Source organism: Sceloporus undulatus, chromosome 6 (assembly GCF_019175285.1).
Source record: "Sceloporus undulatus isolate JIND9_A2432 ecotype Alabama chromosome 6, SceUnd_v1.1, whole genome shotgun sequence".
In the NCBI taxonomy this organism is placed as follows: domain Eukaryota; kingdom Metazoa; phylum Chordata; class Lepidosauria; order Squamata; family Phrynosomatidae; genus Sceloporus; species Sceloporus undulatus.
The window spans coordinates 49,871,302-49,886,860 of NC_056527.1; the positions used below are offsets into that span (position 1 = coordinate 49,871,302).

The 15,559-nt window shown below is 43.3% G+C and overlaps 1 protein-coding gene across 8 annotated transcripts in view; it reads right to left on the reverse strand.

Annotated features, from left to right (window-relative positions):
• SLC4A7 (solute carrier family 4 member 7) overlaps positions 1-8,023 on the reverse strand; it is a 109,091-nt gene extending 101,068 nt beyond the window's left edge. For all 8 annotated transcript variants that reach the window (XM_042476554.1, XM_042476562.1, XM_042476560.1 and 5 more), the window contains exon 1: positions 7,800-8,023. In XM_042476554.1, the coding sequence (XP_042332488.1) occupies positions 7,800-7,847 (48 nt within the window). In that variant the 5' untranslated portion in view covers positions 7,848-8,023. The remainder of the gene's footprint in view (positions 1-7,799) is intronic.
• Positions 8,024-15,559: the final 7,536 nt, after the last annotated feature.

Below are 15,559 nucleotides of genomic sequence, written 5' to 3' on the forward strand. Positions count from 1 at the left end.
GGAGCAGCAGGAGGTGCAAACACATGCCTTTCCTGGCTGCTCCATCACAGGGCTTTCTTCCTGGGGAAGAAGCCTGGTAATGGAGCAGCAGGAGGTGCAAACACATGCCTTTCCTGGCTGCTCCATCACAGGGCTTTCTTCCTGGGGAAGAAGCCTGGTAATGGAGCAGCAGGAGGTGCAAACACATGCCTTTCCTGACTGCTCCATCACAGGGCTTTCTTCCTGGGGAAGTAGCCTGGTGACAAAGCAGCAGGGGGGCAAAGGTGCACCCTTCCCAGGTGACACTCTCTGCACAAGGTGACACCCTCATTAGTGACACCACTGGTGCTAAAGAAGAGTTCTATGGATATTCTGGACTGATAGAAGGACAAATAAATGAGAAATTCAAGCCTGAACTCTCCCTAGAAGCCAAGATGACTAAACTGAGTCTGTCATACCTTGGGCTATCATGAGAAGACAAGACTCACTAGAAAATATAATTATTCTTCGTAAGGTAGAAGGAAGTAGGAACACAGGAAGACTGCATCCCAGATAGATAGACTCAAGGAAGCCACAGTCCTGAGTCTGCAAGACCTCAGTGGAAAAATGGAATGCAAAGATATAGGATGAGAAACAGCTGGCTGAATGAGACTGCGTGTGAAAGGGATCTAGGGCCTGTTACAGACTGCCAAAATAAAGCTGCTTCGGGTCTCTTTGGAGGTATGCTATTTAAATGATGCATGGGTCCTAAGAGTCCGGAGGTCGTGCCAAAGCCACACTCCAGTCCTAAGCATTGGAGTGCAGCTTTGGTGCAGCTTCCAGATTCTTAGGGTGCATGCATCATTTAAACAGCATACCTCCAAAGAGACCCAAAGCACCTTTATTTTGGCAGTCTGTAACAGGCCTAGGAGTCCAAGTAGACCACAAATTGAACATGCGTCAACAGTGTGATGCGGCAGCCAAAAAGGCCAATGCAATTTCAGGCTGCATTAATAAAAGTACAGTGTCTAGATCAAGAGAAGTAATAGTGCCACTATATTCTGCTTTGGTCAGGCCCCACCTGGAATATTGTGTCCAGTTCTGGGCACCACAATTCAAAAAGGACATAGAGAAACTGGAGCGTGTCCAAAGGAGGGCGACTAAAATGGTGAAGGGTCTGGAAACCATGTCCTATGAGGAACGACTTAGGGAGCTGGGGATGTTTAGCCTGGAGAAAAGAAGGTTAAGAGGTGATATGATAGCCCTGTTTAAATATTTGAAGGGGTGTCATATTGAGGAGGGAGCAAGCTTGTTTTCTGCTGCTCCAGAGAACAGGACCCGGAGCAAGGGATGCAAGCTGCAGGAAAAGAGATTCCACCTCAACATTAGGAAAAACTTCCTGACAGTAAGGCTGTTCGACAGTGGAACACACTTCCTAGGAGTGTAGTGGGGTCTCCTTCCTTGGAGGTCTTTAAGCAGAGGCTGGATGGCCATCTGTCAGGGATGCTATGATTGAGAGTTCCTGCATGGCAGAACGGGGTTGCACTGGATGGCCCTTGTGCTCTCTTCCAACTCTACGATTCTATGATTCAGCAGAGCTATTGAAGATAGGGTGACTTGGAAGTCTGTCATTCATAGGGTCGCCATAAGTCGAAGTCAGTTTGATGGTAATTAACAACAAGAAATCTAAAAGTTACTTCTTGAAATACAACCATATGTGTATAATTTATAATTTAAATTTCAAGCCATTTTCAGAACTATATAACATCTATGATTTATTTTGTAACTACATAAAGTACCTAAAACTTTCTCAAGGTGGAAAATAAGCAAAGGCAAGAATTATCAAAGTGATGTAGACTAAATACTTTCTTTTTAATGTTTCTGCATTACAACCTCAGCTAAATAAATATCTTTTGTTATTCTCACTTGTTAAGATGTGAATTTAGTTGTTAGAATGTTACATATAATAAAATGAATTATGTTGCATAATATATTAGAAATGTTCTGATCTAGACTATTAAGGTATGAATAGTTTAGATCAGAACATTTCTAATATATTATGCAACACAATTCATTTTATTATATGAAACATTCTAACATATAGAATAATGCATTTTATAATATGTTACCTCCATGTAGAAATTACCTTACAAATGGGGATTTTTCAAGGGATGAGTTGAGGCATGAAGGCATGAGAAAAGTTTACATCTGCTGAAGCAAGGCATTTCACCAGAAGTTCTACAAAGATCCAGCAAACACCAGTGATTTTATTATTATTATTATTATAGTGTTGACATCTTCCATAGGACAACCATCTGAAAAGAGTACTGTATGGTATCTGAAAAATATATATTCATATTTGTAAAAATATGAGAGAAGACCTAAATTTGATTGAGCTAAATATAAGCCTTCATAAAGCAAATGGAGATAAAGGACAAATCACAAAGCAACTCTTTAAAGTACAGTACATAAGTAAGTGAAAATGAATATTCTACTGTAACTAGACTTAACTGGAGAACTAAGAGTTGCAGAAAGGAAATAAATACAGTACAAGCTTATATCTGGTTCATTATGTGAACATTTTCATGTTAAAATAAATGAGAGCTTTCCTCTTTACAGGCAGAAAAATAGAACTAAATAGCGCAATCTGCACAGCAATTTTATGAGAGAACAAGGACCTTTAACCTTTTTCGTTATTATAAAACCACACCTAATCCGCTCCCAGAATTCCTCATTTTTAGCCAAGATGGCTGAGGATTCTGGGAGTTGAAACCCAACACAGCTGGAGGACCAAAGCACGGGAAGCACTATGCTAAGGAGATATTGTCCATTCTGCAGAAAATTTAAAATGTTGGACTTTTCCTGACTCTCTTCAAAAGATTATTGGACCTCCATCTCCTTCTGGCTGCAACATCTCATTAATTTAGCACTAAAATGAGGGTGAGAATTGTATGGCCCTCCAGATGTTGCTGCGCTCCAACTCCCAGCATTCTTCACTATTGGCCATGCTGAAAATAGTAGTCCCAACAACATGTGAAGGGCGACACGATTCCCAGCCTGCAGTTCAAAAGGTATACATAATTTGTTTAACCAAATTCTGAAGAGGATACAAAATCTGATACCTTTGAAATAGATCATACACAATGTCAGTAACGAATCGTCCATACAATATGAAGACAAAGAAGAAGATCCACAAAGTCATAACAATCTTCAAAACAACTACAAAATCAGCCACTTGAGCTGTATCCAAACTGCAGAAATAATCTGGTTTGACACCGCTTTAGCTCCACTCTGGTGCCGCAACGAACTGCACTTCTCAGAATTTCATTGCGTGGAGCCCTGGCAGTTAAAGCGGTGTCAAACCGGATTATTTCTGCAGTGTGGATGCAACTTTGATTATATACACTCTCCCCCTTATGCTTCCCATATTCCATGTCCATTCAGACTTTTAGAAGACACACATATGTGCGAACACACACACACACACACAAATTAGGCTTTAAAAGGTTTAAACTACATGAATGGATCTTTTCTCCACAAACTTACCTGTTGCATGCCAAGTGGGTAAATTAGAGGCTAGATGCAAACAGCAGTCCAGAGATATGCCACTCAGTTTACTTTGTTCAGCCCTATAACAACACAGTGTCAGATCTATAACGGTGCCCTTCACTGCAAAAATACTACTCATCCCAATCTACGTAAACTGCTGTATATCTCACATACACCTGGAGCTGAGGTGATCCCCGCTATGCTCCTTCAGTTGACACTACTGTGGCCAGGAACAGAGGTTTAAACGAGTCTGACTGGGAGCTACAAGCCCTAGGATGCCTACTCTTTGCTTTGAGCCAAAAAATAGTACTGCCACAACTTAGAACTCAGCTAGGAACTGTTTAAACTACTACAGGCTTTTGTGCACTGGATGTTACTATGTTTTGAAGGAAATGACCACTGAAATGAGTTTTTCTAAACCACACTATAGGTTCGTTTTATGCCATTCTAGCAGCAAGTATCTGATTATGAGTTCTCCAATATGCAACACTCACCTTGACCTGAAATCAATTACTACACTACTTGATGCATCTTTTCCATCTATCCATTGATCTGTACTCTACAAACCAGAACACAGATGTGTGTATCAGAATGACAACTTTCCTAATTTTTCAACAAAAAAAAGACAAATGTCAATACACAACTAAAGAACAGTTGACATCAAATCATTAATTATGAAGCCTAATGTACTCTAATCTCATCAGAAGTTAAACCTAGTAACTTCCTCCAAAGTGCTAATAGAGATGGGTCTAGAGATAGACCTCAGAGAACAAAACAGTTGTGGGGGGAAGTATACACTGGAGTGTTTACTCACTCAACTTCCTTTGCTGTGAGAAAAGTTTTTCCACTGCCTTGCAGCTGTCTACACTGCATATTTAAATAAGATTAACTGCCATAGCATTGCCCCAAGGACCCTCAGGGGTTAGCATTAGGGTAAGTCACAAAAAAGCTCAACAAAAAAATCCATACTTAAATAAAAATAAGTCAAGATCATTCTGTTTCTGTGTGTGTGTGTGTGTGTGTGTGTGTGTGTGTGTGTGTGTAAGAAAAAAGAGGGTTGCTAAAAAGGGCCATGTCTGCTTCATTCCATCCCCTGCCTTGAAAGGAAGTAAAGTGAATCACTGTGGTGTTATCCTTTTCTGTCCACCTCCATAAACACCGGTAATGAAAAGGGCCTAGAAATAGCATACCACTTCCTTGAACTCTTACGACTCCAAAATCTGAATAATGTATCTTTATTCATTTTCGTACACAATGTTGTTTTCACACACAGTTATCTGCTACATGTTTTCAATACAATATTACTTTGTTTAGCTTCATCTTTACAAAACTTCAAATTTCCGCTATTCCGATCACATTACATAATGTCACAATATTTACACTTCCTTTATAGAGTGTTAAAGCATGTTAATCAAATATAATGAAACCTTTATCTTCCATTATCTTCTGTCCCATTAACTTCTCCTTATAACACCTCTTGGTAGTGTCGCATAGTATTGTGGCACAGAAGTCTATATCTTAAATGTATAAATCCAAATTTAAACTTAAATATATATTTCTATACATCCATTCCATGTGAATAATGATCTCTGTTGTAGATCCTTCATCTACAACAAGCCATCTCTCTTATGGGTTTGTCACACAGGAGGCAAAGCACCCAAATCCCATGAATAAACAGGGATTAAATCCAGGAATATCCCACAAAAGAGGGATTGTTTGCAGACAACATCACCATTATCCCGGACTTAACCCATGATTAAAGTGGCCAAAACACACCTCTTTTTCCTTTCCGGATTATCCCAAAAGTAAAAAGTGTTCAAAGGCAGACAAAGCGTGCACTTTAATTCACGGGTTAAGTCCGGGATAAGAGCGAGGTCGCGGGGTGTCATCTGAAAACAATTCTGCATTTGCGGGATATTCCTGGAGTTAATCCCCATTTATCCACAGGATTTGGGCACTTTCCTCCCGCGTGATAAATTCCTTACATTCCTTCCCATCTCTTTCCTCCTCCTTAACTTTTACTATCCCTCCTTGCACTTCCTACTCCTCCCTTTCCTCTCAAAAACCCTCTTCTTTCCCCACCTTTCCTGTCGCAGACTACAAAACTGTGAGGACAAAAGAGCCTGCCCCATGTGTCTGCAGTCACAAAAGAAGCAGGTGAGAGAAGAGAAAGGCTAAAGCAGCCCTTTCCAAAGATCCACCTCTTCAGTTGTGCTCTGTGGCATGAAGGGAGAAGCACATGTTGGCCTTACACTTTGTGCGTTTTATGCCCTTTTTACCCTATTTGACATTTCCCAGTTTCAGTCCCAGAGAGTATGAAGGGAGCATTTGGGAGTCAAGAAGGGGGGAATATACAGGAGAAAGGAGGGTGGTGATGGAGAGAAGGAAGGCAGCAGTGAGGCTCAGAACAAAGAGCCTGCCCTCAGCCTCTCAGGAGCTGTGCCTGAACAAAAGCCATGAGCTACTACTACATACAACAGGAGCCCTTTTCGGGAGCAGGAAGGCAAACAGACAGGGAGGCAGGCAGACAGGGAGTGAGCAACTGGGGGATTACGAAGGCGCTGGCAAGAAAAAGAAATCAGTCAAAGGGAAAGGGTCAAGGGGAAAGAACACCTTCCTCTCTGAAATGTGTGACATCTACTGTTGTTATACAGGAAACATAACCGGGGTAGCTGTGATGGCCATAGAAGCAAAGTACAATAACATCACAAATCCCCCCCCCTCCAAACAGTGATACCTTTATGGGGCCCACCAAAATGCATCAAATACAATATCATCCCAAATCATCCCCTCAGTGATACCTTTATAGGGCCCATCAAAATGCATCCGAAGAAAGCTTGTGACATATATTTGATGCATTTGGGTGGGCCTCATAAAGGTATCACTGTTTGGAGGGATGTGGGATATTATATTTGATTCATTTTGGTGGGCTCCATAAAGGTATCACTCTTTGGGGGGATTGGGATGATATTGCAATCTACTATTATTGGATTTGGGATGATATTGTAAACTGTTATTGTAATCTACTATGATATTGTCATCTGCTACACTTGGTCTTTCAGTGCAACTTTTGGTTAAAGTTGACCATAGAGTTGCACTGGAGGACCTAGATATTCCTAGAGAGGACGTATTAATCAGATCCATTAATAATCAAAGCCGCTAAAATCAAAGCCACCAATATGGAGGGATGAGTGTATTATTATTGTTTTTCTTACTATTACTATTACTATGCTTTAAAGCAGATGTACTACTACTACTATGGTGTTAAGGCTATGGAGGGCACTTTGAGTGAGAAAGGGAGGAGTAAATAGTGTAAGAGAGTGGTTTGAGTGTTGAACTCTGGAGTTGTTGGGGTTGTGTATCTTCCAAGTTGCCTTTGGCTTATCAGGACCCTAAGAAGTCCCTATCATGGTCTTTTTTCTACATATCTCTGTGTTTGTGTATATGTGTAAAGAGTCAAACTTTACATATGTAAAGTATGTAATGTATATGTGTATGCATATAGTACGTATATGTATAAAGAGTCAAACCTAAGAAGACCCTAACATGCACTTTTTCTGCATATCTCTGTATATATGTGTAGAGTCAAACTTTACATGTGTAAAGTATGTGCTGTATATGTGTGTATATATATGTGTGTGTGTGTGTGCGCGCGCGCGTGCATAAAGTATGTGTACGTGTAAAGAGTCAAACCTAATAAGACCCTATCATGGGCCTTCTTCTTAGGGTGGTCATAAACCAAAGGTGACTTGGGAAGAAGGGTTTTCTTGTCAGGTTTCTTCAGGTTGCCATGGCCATCCTCCAGAGGCTGAGAGAGTGTGACTTGCCCAAGTCTCCAGTCTTGCCATGGAAAGCCACTGGGTGGCATTTGGGGGCAAGCCACACTCTCTCAGCCTCTCTCACTATAGTAAGGTCGCCATTAAGTGGAACTGCATGATTTTGAACTGACTTTCTGGCAAATTTATGGGGTCACAAGAAGAATACATAAAAGGGAGGTCTGAGGTGGGTGTTAGTGGGGCAGGCAAGCTTCTTCCTCCATTCCCAGCCTGGACACCTGTGAGAGAAAGGCCAGGAAGGAGAGGAGGAAGAAAGAAAGAGAGCAGCCTCCCCTCTTTGTGTCGCCTCCAGACTGAGCGAGGCGCCTAGAAGAAAGCCAGACCCGCGAAGCTCCACCCCCACAAAGAAGAGAGCCCCCTCTCCTCCCCCTCCCTCCTCCAAGAACGGCGGTTGCTCTCGCGCCTCCCCAACTTTTCAAACGCCCCCCCCCCCTTTCTTCCTCAACGTTCCATTACCGTGGTGAGTAGCGGTCTCATCTGCTCCCCTGCGCGCTCCTCCTCCATGGTACGGTCCGCCGTAGAGGCGGATGCAGTGGGACTCCAGAAGACAGCTTGGGCGGGGGGGATGTGAAGGCCCTCTGTTGAGCGCCTATTACAAGTCTCCTGCTCAAAGCAGCAAAAGACCCCCTCCTTCTTCGGCGGCTGGTTTTTGCTCTCGCCGCTGAGCCCAGCCGGCTCGCGCGTGGCCACGCCCCCTCCCCTCCCCTCGAAGGCGTATGATTGGCAGCGCCACGGACCAATCGGCGTCGAGATGCGGCCCCCTGTTTGAGACGCCTCTGCTGAGGGGAGGTTATAAGCGAGGCTTTTGAGTCTCGCCGCCTCAGAGGCGGTTGGGGGAGTGAGTGGGTGGGGCGAAGGAGGCAGAAAGGGGCTGAAGGGGAACTCCACACTGGGGAAATAATGCGGTTGGACAGTACTTTGTCTTGGCTCAAGGCTATGGAATTCGACCCTTCCCAGAATTCCATAGCCTTGAGCCAGGACAAAGTGTTGCCCAACCCCATTATTCAGCCTCAAAAAGTGAACAGCCAAGGAGGAAATAAACCACCCACACACACATCATGACAAGGGGAAATATAAGTTAATTAAAGCTGTTTCCTGGCAAGGCTTTCATTACTGTACATAACGGTGCTTCATAAACCGTCCCTTTCTGTGTGGAAACCCCAGTGTTTTACCATTTCTTTCTCCAGACGAAATAGCCACTTCAGTGTAAACACAGAAGTCTCACGGCCAGCAGCCATAGTTTTTTTTTTTTTTGTGTGTGTGTGGGGGGGTTTTTCGGGCTATGAGGCCCATGTTCTGGAAGAGTTTATTCCTGACGTTTCGCCATCAGTTGTGGCTGACGTCTTCAGAGAATGCCGGCATGGAAGAGAGTGGGGTATACGCCTGTCCCTCCATATTTGCTAGAGTTAGGGGCACAAGACCCCCGTGAATATGGAAAAAACTCAAATAACAAAAACACCATGTTTTTACTTGAGAGGACACCTCTCTAGGAATCTCTAGGTCCTCCGGTGCAACTCTGTGGTCAATGTCTGACAGACACTGACCATAGAACTGCGCTGGAGGAGCTACAAATGCTTAGTAGAGTATTCTCTTTACGAATCTATAGGTCCTTTGGTGCAACTTTTAGTTAAAGATGGCTACAGAGTTGCACCAGGGGACCTAGGTATTCCTAGAGAGAACATATTAATCAAATCTGTGAATAATCAAATCCGCAAATATCAAAGCCACCGCTTTGATCACTGCGGAAAAGTGGTACAGAAATAAATTTTATTATTTTTATTATATCCTGTTGGCTGAGAGGAAGCGATTTACATGTTAAGCTATGTATTGTTCTGTTGTTGAATGGCAAGGCCTGCAGGGTCTCAATTTAATTAATGATCCACTGTCTGCTGGGAAACCGCCCCTTACTTTGGGTGGTTTTCATTTGCATTTGTAAACCATCCTGTGCATAAAAATGCTGTTTGAAAACACTGAAATTCTGGACCATGCCAACACCTATCAGGTCATAATGCACAGGGTAGCTATTGAAATTCATAAACACCTGGACAACTTCAACAGGAAAGAAGAAACTCTTAGAGTAAACAAAGTTTGGCTGCCAGTCCTGAAAAACTCCAAAATCAAGACCCATGAGTGCAAATGAAAACCACCAAGGGTCAGGGAGATTTCCCAGCAGACAATGGATCATTAAGTAAATGGACATCCTGAGGCCATGCCATTCAACAACAGAACAATACGCCATTTAACATGCAGATCACTTCCCCTCAACAAACAGTATATATACTCCACTCACTTCCAAGCCAGCATTCTCTGAAGACACAGTAAAATGGTCACCCTGGGAGCAGAAACTGAGCAGCTGGCAGAGCAGCAACCAAGAAGCCTTTTTCCTGTTCCAGCTTTGTGGCAAAGGCTACAACAGACAACAGGCTTCTCAGTTGCTGATCCTTTGCCATTCAGTCACCCTGGGAGCAGCAGCTGAGCAGCAGTGACCAAAACACCTCTCTCCATTGCTGGCATTGCAGAAAAGATCAGCACATGCAGTAGGATCTTGGATTGCCACTTCACTGGTTGCTCCTTCATTGCTTGCTCTGCTTCTGCCCTCAAGATGACCGGATGCAACTGAGAAGCTTCTCCTGCAGCAAGGAAAGACTCGATCCTTCTTTGCTAAGGCAGAGAGGAGCACATCTAGCTTCCCACTCTTCTCCCCGATGAGGAATCTCTCTCAGTCTGAGAGACAGGAAGGACTCCTTTAGATGTTGTCCCCTCCTAAGAGTCTGAAATCTTATGGCCTTTGGGTGGGCATACCAGGGACCTTAGTTGAGAACAGAGCTCTCCCTCCAAAGTCCAGCTTCAGAGGGAGAGCTCCAGTTTTAGTTCTGCCCTCTGTACTTCATCGGATCTTCCTGCAGTCACATCCTTCAGAGCTGTTTGCTATGGTTATAGCAGGGTTTACATATACAATAATCAGCATTATGTTGCCAAATAAATTAAAATAATTGTATAATTTTGATCTAATTAATAACATTTATTAGATGTTACTGTATTGTGTTGTTTCTTAAGTGCAATATGCCACAGAAAAATACAGCAGAAGATACATTTCTGTTCCCCCTTTCCCATGCAAGTTCGTTTTGGGAGATCATGTTCTTCCCACACATGCTTCTTCCTCCACTCTACTGAGTGACATCACTCCCAACTGCTATACAGCCAACTTACAAATGAACGTGGACAGGCTTTTGGCTTCCATTTTATTCTATGTCTATTCTCTAAATGTTTCAAACGATTCCAAAATTAGCTTCCACTTTCATGCTATAAGGTCCTTCTGCCCAATAACCTTTTTAGATCTCATTTAGAGTTTGTAATTCTGTTAAAATGTATGGACAATTACTCTGTTGGTGTGGTTAGCATGTCACTGTTCATGGACTGTGCAATATATAAGAGACATAAGGGTAGGGTTGCCATAAGTCTGGACCTCGAAACCGGGACAAATGTAGGGCAAATGTAGGGCAATATTTTCAAATGTAGGACACATTTTATAAAAATGGAGGACATGCGAAAAAATTATGATTTTTTTAAAAATGTTAATATAAATGCATGTTTCTTAGGCATGATCAAAATGGAGGACATTTTGGCATTATTCCTAGACACATGGCAGAAATGTACTTCCCTTTCTGGCCAACCCCCCTCCCCCATTCCAAAACACACAAGAAGCACATTTGGGCATTTGCAAACTGACTCACACAGCTAGCTCTTTGCATGCTAATAATAATATTGATAATCATGGAAGGTCCCTTTGCAAACTGATTCACACACAGCTAGGCCTTTGGATGATGATGATGATGATGATGATAAACGTGGAAGGTCCCTTTGCAAACTGATTCACGCTCACACAGCTAGCCAAAAACGTCCCCCCCCCCGGCCCAGAGGCCTACCTTTGGTCCTCTCCTCTCCCTTTGGCTGCTGCTGCGGCTTCCGCTTTTGTTGCTGCTGCGGCGGGGGCTGCCCAGTGCCCTCCTCCGCTCGCCGCCTCAGTCCTTCACCGCTCGCCGGCCCAGGAAGTAAACAGAGGAGGGCTCCTCCTCTTTAACCTGGGCGGCCAATGGGGGCAGAGAGCTGGAACAGCCCTGCTCCCTGCCAGCAGTCATAGACTCCTGAAGCAGGGGGCGGGCTGTTCCGCTATTGGCCAGCCTGCCAGCCAATAGTAAGTGCTCCTCCAGCGCGCCCGGGAAAATTAAATACTGGGAGTGTGGGCGTGCTGGAGCACCTACCGAACCGCGGTGGCGGCGGCGGCGGCCAGCGGAGCAGCCACAGGCAGGCCACCACAGCGACAGCTGCATTGGTGGTGGCGGCGGTGGCGGCCACAAGAGTGGCCAAAGGCGCCACCATAGCGGCGCAATAAAAAAGCCCGGGGGCGGGGGCAAACCCGGGGGCGGGAAGCAAACCGTACCGTGACCGTGCAGACAGTCCAAAAGCGGGAAATTCCCGCCCCCTGCCCGGTTATGGCAACCCTACATAAGGGCAATCCCATGATTTCCCCATGAGCTCAGGTACCTGTAAACTTGCTATTAGTTTATTTTACTTATATCCTACCCTTCCTCCCAATGAATTTCAGAAAGCCTATACAGTTCTACCAAAAATATTTTGTCCTCACAACAAGCAGATTAGACTGAAAGATTTTGGAGTGGCTAGTCTAAAATTTAGTTATTTATTATTTGGAGTATTGATACCCCACTCTTCAGCCACAAAGCCTCTGAGAGTGGCTTACAAATTGTTAATTAGATAGTTCCCTGCCCTCAGGTTTACCATCTAAAAAGACATGACACAAAAGAAGAAGGGAATGGCAGTGGGGAAGAGGATCAAGTCCACTGGTTCGTCTCTCCCTCTGAGGCCAAGACTGGAGGGAGGGCCCTTCTTCTTTCCCTGGGCTAGGCCTGGTGGAGCTGGGCCTGTCCTTCTCTCCCTCTGAGGCCTGGCCAATGGCAGATAGACTGGAGGAAGGGCCCTTCTTCATCATCCAGAGCTTCATATATGAATAGTTTTAGAGTGCATCTTTCACTGTTGGATGGGCATGGCAGGGAATTCTAATTCACAGATGAATTCTGAGGGCTAAATCCAACTAAAGTAAACCCATTGAATCATTAGGGTTTTCATAAATGTTGGCATAACATTCAGCAGATGATCCAATGGGTTAATTCTAGTGGCACCTAGCAGTTGGATTTAGGTCTAAATTTTGCTCTCATTTTCAAATAAGGTAGAAAGTGCTGAGAGCTCTTTGATGCAATTTCTTTAAATATAAAGTTTGTGTAAAAAATAGAGTTCTGTTTTATTAGACACATCAGATGGTACTGTGTTATTTATATACATTTTACATTGCCTACTACTGGATTATAAAGATTTTGTTAGTAAAGCAATAAACAGCTATAAAGAACATTTCATGCAAGACAAGAACTTTTTGGTTCAGTCAATGGGCTGGTACAGACAGGCCAAAATAAAGCTGCTTTGGGTCACTTTGGAAGTATGCTGTTTAAATGATGCATGCGTCCTAAGAGGCCGGAAGCTGCACCAAAACTGCACTCCAGTCCTAAGGATTGGAGCATGGCTTTGATGTGGCTTTCAGACTCTTAGGACGCATGCATCATTGAAACAGCATACCTCCAAAGTGACCCGAAGCAGCTTTATTTTGGCCTGTCTGTACTGGCCCAATGCTTCCATTAACTGTTTAGCACTGCTGTTGCTCATATTGACTAACAGAATTGCTCACATTGGGAAGGTCAAGATGAATATGCTCTACAGTTTATTAGCAAGAATTAGTTTGACAGCTTAATCTGGATCATTGTTTACCACAGCTGAGCCTCAGAACCTATTTTTAATTATTCGCCTAGGACATATAGCATAGCAGTATACTGACATTATTGCTAACCAAGGGCAAGTTCCCTATTTTGGCTGAGCAAATTCTCTATTCCCTACTTCTTTTCAAGGCTCACTTAGATCCAATTCTCATCTGAATGTGATGGCATAAAATTACAATAATGTACCTTTTATGTCTCATTTTTTGCGTTAATTTTTTTCAGAATATAGTATTAGAAGAAATCTAATAGCTACCCTGCAATGATAAATTATCACAAGTCATTGTTTGGTAATAATAATAACAATCCTTTTGTTCATCATCCTCATTCTCATCACCACCTCCATTGTCATCATCTATCTAAAAGTAAAAGTGACCTCATGTTTCCTTACTTCATCCCAAAAAATGGCCTGTGATCCTGAATGCACTCAATAGTATGCTCCTTGGCCACTAGCCTGTGGAGTCCCACAAGGTTCCATTTTGTCCCCCATGTTATTCAACATCTACATGAAACCGCTGGGAGAGGTCATCCGGAGTTTGGGGGTGAGGTGTCACCAGTATGCTCTCTCTCTCCTTTCCATCTGATTCCAAGGAAGCTTTCTCTGTACTGAACCAGTGTCTGTGGCCAGTAACGTACTGGATGAGGACAAACTGATTGAAACTTAATCCAAACAAGACAGAGGTGCTCCTGGTCATTCGCAAGGCAGGTCAGGGAATAGGGACATCACCTGTGCTGGATGGGGTTACACTTCCCCTGAAATGTCAGGCTCACAACTTGTGTGTGCTCCTGGACTCCAGTGGCCAGGAGTGCATTTGCACAAGTAAAACTTGTCTGCCAGTTGTGCCCATTTCTTGAGACATCAGATCTGGCTAGCAGTACTTCTGAAATAGTGGGGCGCGCCCCCCAAGGGGGGCGCGAGGCTCTGTAAAGGGGGGCGCGAGACTCCATAAAGGGGGGCTCGTTTGACCTCGGCAAAAAACAATTTTATAGACAAATGATACTATTTAAAGTCGCGCGGGGGGCGCGAAATGTTTTCTTCTTCCTAGGGAGGGCATGACAGAAAATAATTGAGGAGCACTGGGCTACAGTGACACGTGCCTTGATTACATCCCGTTTGGATTGCTGTGATGCACTCTGTGTGGGGCTACCTTTGGAAACTGTTTGGTAACTTCAGTGTGTGCAAAATGCCGCTGCAGAATGCTGACTGGGGCCAGTTATAGGGACCACATAAGTCCCTTGCTGAAACAGCTTCACTGGCTACCGGTTCGTTTCCGGGCACAATTCAGAGTTCTGGTTCTGACTTCTAAAGTCCTACATGGCTTAGGTCCAGATTATTTGAGACCATATCTCCCCATACAAACCTGCTAGAATCCTAAGATCTTCCGGGGAAGGCTTTCTCTCAGTCCGCCCACAATCACAGACTTGCCTGGTGAGGACACGGGAGAGAGAGCCTTCTTAGTGGCTGTTCCTACCTTCCGGAATGCCCTTCCATGAGAAGTAAGCCTGACCCCCTCCTTGCTTGGCTTTCATTGGCAGGTAAAAATGGCTCTGTTCAGGCAGGCTTTTAATCTCTAGTTATGCGATGGGTTTTATACTGTTTTTAGCTGATGTTTTATTGTTTTGATGCAATGTTTTTTAGAATTGTTATTGTGAGCCGCCTTGGGTCCCTTGGGGAGAAAGGTGGGATAGAAATTGAATAAATAAATAAAATAATAAATTAAGCTTTAGTCCTGGATACAGTGGAAGGTACAAAACAACAACAAACAACAACTTTAAAAAAATGTTTGAATTTAAGACATGGCACATGTGAGTTTTGATCCTAACAAATAACCAAGAAAAGGGGTAGCTTTAATTGTCCAACTATCTGATTGGCCTGTAGCATTGAAAAGTCCAGTGCCAATCCCTGGCACCTCCAAGTACTATTCAAAATCCTGAGAAACTTTTGCCAGTCACTGAAATCAGTGTTGAAGTAATACTATAATTTGCTATAAGGCAATTTTCTGCATTCTAAATTCATACATTTTTTGGTCAAACATGCATACCAGCTACTCTCTTTAATACATTTTTGCAACTGTTAGGCCATGAAGCCTAGGTATTGCAATGCAGATTCTATATCTGCTCAGAAGCAATGTTAAGGAATTAAAATTCCTTTATACACCTAAGCAAGATTACCTCCATGGAATTTACAGTTTACTCTTGTGCAGCTGGATGTAAGATTGCAGCCTTAAAGTGACTAAAATGCTTATAAAATCAGATTTAAATTAAAAACCAATTAAAAAACAAAAACAAAATAAAGCCAAAGCCAATTTTAAAGCATCACTTTGTATTGATCCTTCCTGGATACTACATGTAGTATGTGCTTCAATAATCTATTCC